Raw genomic sequence first — 2,469 nt, forward strand, 5'->3', positions numbered from 1 at the left:
CGCTCCAGGTATTCCAGTTTTTATTCCCCGGCCAAAGGTCGGATACTTTTCTCACAGGCCTCGTATATGTTAAAGTATAATTGTATCTCTGTAAATATTTTGCTGGACAGAATTTGTATGTCTTTATCTTTTTATTTTGCAAAGAATAATTTCAGAAAACCAATTGTAAAATACATTTTAATGTATAAAATTAACTTTCCTTCACAAGTTACATTGAAATCAGAAAATTTGGTTAAAACTAAACCACAGAAACTATACAAACAAGTTATCTGTAGTTCAAAAGTGAAAGAAATAACTAATTGTAGGAAAAACTAAACCACAGAAACTATACAAACAAGTTATCTGTAGTTCAAAAGTGAAAGAAATAACTAATTGTAGGAAAAACTAAACCACAGAAACTATACAAACAAGTTATCTGTAGTTCAAAAGTGAAAGAAATAACTAATTGTAGGAAACCTTACATGAAATTATAAAATGTTTCAAATAGAAAAAAGTTAACAAGAAACTGATTTCACTTTCACAAGTACGTTATTAATCGTTTCGAGTATTTCAGTTTCATCAACATAGTTTTTATCTGTGTATATGTATAAAACTTGTTTCATGGCTTCCAAGGTTTAAATTGATTTCATCTAAATTTTATCCTAAAAACGATGTTCCATATTACTACTTGGAGAAACCACTAATGCTTAACGTTTCTTGACATTATCTTAGAGAGTTGTATGAAAATTATTTAATAAATTGTTCAAGGAAGTTTTTAGAATGGAATTAAATATTTTTCTGGACATTGTCTGCTTTAATTTTGTACTCTGCATCTTGATATATTTTCACAAGTGTCTCTTGACATTGTTGTGTTTGCCTCACAAGTCTAAAAACTGTTACCCAAGCATATATATACATATGTTTACACATTTACATTCTAGATCGTTACATCGTTTCAGTCAGTATCAATATTTCTTTTAGATATTATCTCTGTTGAAAGACTATCAGAATAAGCACAGTCTACTTGAACATGATCTAGCTGTCTTGGTAAGTTTTTCTTTTATTTATTGATTTCTGTTTTTGCCAAATCATGTTTGTAAAGACCTTAAATTTGTACTTTTGCATACTTTTCATTATTAAAATAATGCTAAAAAGATATTTGAATGACATTGCTTTAGATACTTGATCTTCACTTATGTACAGTTAACCCTATTGCTATGGGTATCCTTTACTGTGCATGACATAAGGTTTTAGTGCCTTACATTAAAAATGTTATTAAACTACTTTTTGTTTATGTTATACCAATTAGTATAGCATAAAATCTTAGGTAATAATTCATATTTTAATAGTATATAAGTTTTAAGTTCTTAACTCTACAAGGCAATATTAAAAAAAAATCTTGAATTTCCTCTAGTGTGACCCACATGACACATTTTCTTTTAGCATGTTATCATCCCTATTTTATCCATCGCCCCTCAAAAAAAGTAGGAAATTAAATGCAAATTACTTGCTATAAAATCGTAACTGCTCAGACAAACCATAATTTTTATTGTTTTCAATTTTGTTTGGTTACAGAGCTATCAAATAGAAAATCAGACCCCTTCTGCTACACCCACCTGTTACATCATCTCTTTCAGGATTTGTTAATAGTTTTCTCTTACGTTTAAGTATATATTACCAATAACCTATAGAAAGCGAAGGTTTTCCTCTTTCAAATGACTTATTGTATAATGTTGTGTTCTGAACAGATAAGTGTCAATTTCACTTATAATTAGAGATGCATGGGTACCTAGCCAGATATTCGGCCCCAGCCAGGTACTGGGCTATCTGGTAATACTCGGCTCCAGCCGAGAGTCGAAGTTAGGCATCTAAGCCATAATCTTTGTGGCAACTAATGGGGTACTGAAAGTTACAGTCAGTAATTGGTTTAGTTAAAAAAAAATGTGTTCCGAGCAACAAAAACTGACCACCTGCTGAGAGTTTGGGATTAATACAGACTAAAAAAAAAATGTGTTTCGAGCAACAAAAACTGACCACCTGCTGAAGTTTGGGATTAATATAGGCACGGCTTGAGAAGTGGATTTCTGGGGAAGGTGGTGGTTTTTGAGAACAATAAGGGTTAGGGTTTGAGAAGTTTGGGCTAGGAATTGAAAATTGAATATTCAGTTGATGATTTTTGGTTAAATGTAATAAACGTCAATTTTGTTTTTGTTTTTGTGTATGCTGTTTTTTTTGGGGGGGGGTGCTAGGGGAGGACCCAGTCCTGGTTGACACTCGACTCCGGGCCAAAGCTTAGTGACAGGGTACCCGTACAAATTTTTAGCCAAATTTTACTACGTGTGCATCCCTACTTATAATACATGGTTCATTCCCATGGGAAATTTAACGACTAGTTTAGATGATTTTGTAATGGCTCTTGTTTTATAGTTAGAAAGCCAGACAAATTTTAAGAGTTAGGGGAAATTGTCTACTTTTTGCATGTTATTAGTC

The 2,469-nt window shown here is 32.0% G+C and overlaps 1 protein-coding gene across 1 annotated transcript in view; it reads left to right on the forward strand.

The window, feature by feature from the left end:
• The window catches only part of LOC106459138 (basic leucine zipper and W2 domain-containing protein 2-like), a 37,057-nt gene that overhangs the window by 19,400 nt on the left and 15,188 nt on the right, over positions 1 to 2,469 (forward strand). The window contains exon 10 of the mRNA XM_022385567.1: positions 961 to 1,026. Coding sequence (XP_022241275.1) covers positions 961 to 1,026 — 66 coding nt within the window. The remainder of the gene's footprint in view (positions 1 to 960; positions 1,027 to 2,469) is intronic.

Source organism: Limulus polyphemus, unplaced genomic scaffold (assembly GCF_000517525.1).
Source record: "Limulus polyphemus unplaced genomic scaffold, Limulus_polyphemus-2.1.2 Scaffold566, whole genome shotgun sequence".
Taxonomy (NCBI): Eukaryota; Metazoa; Arthropoda; class Merostomata; order Xiphosura; family Limulidae; genus Limulus; species Limulus polyphemus.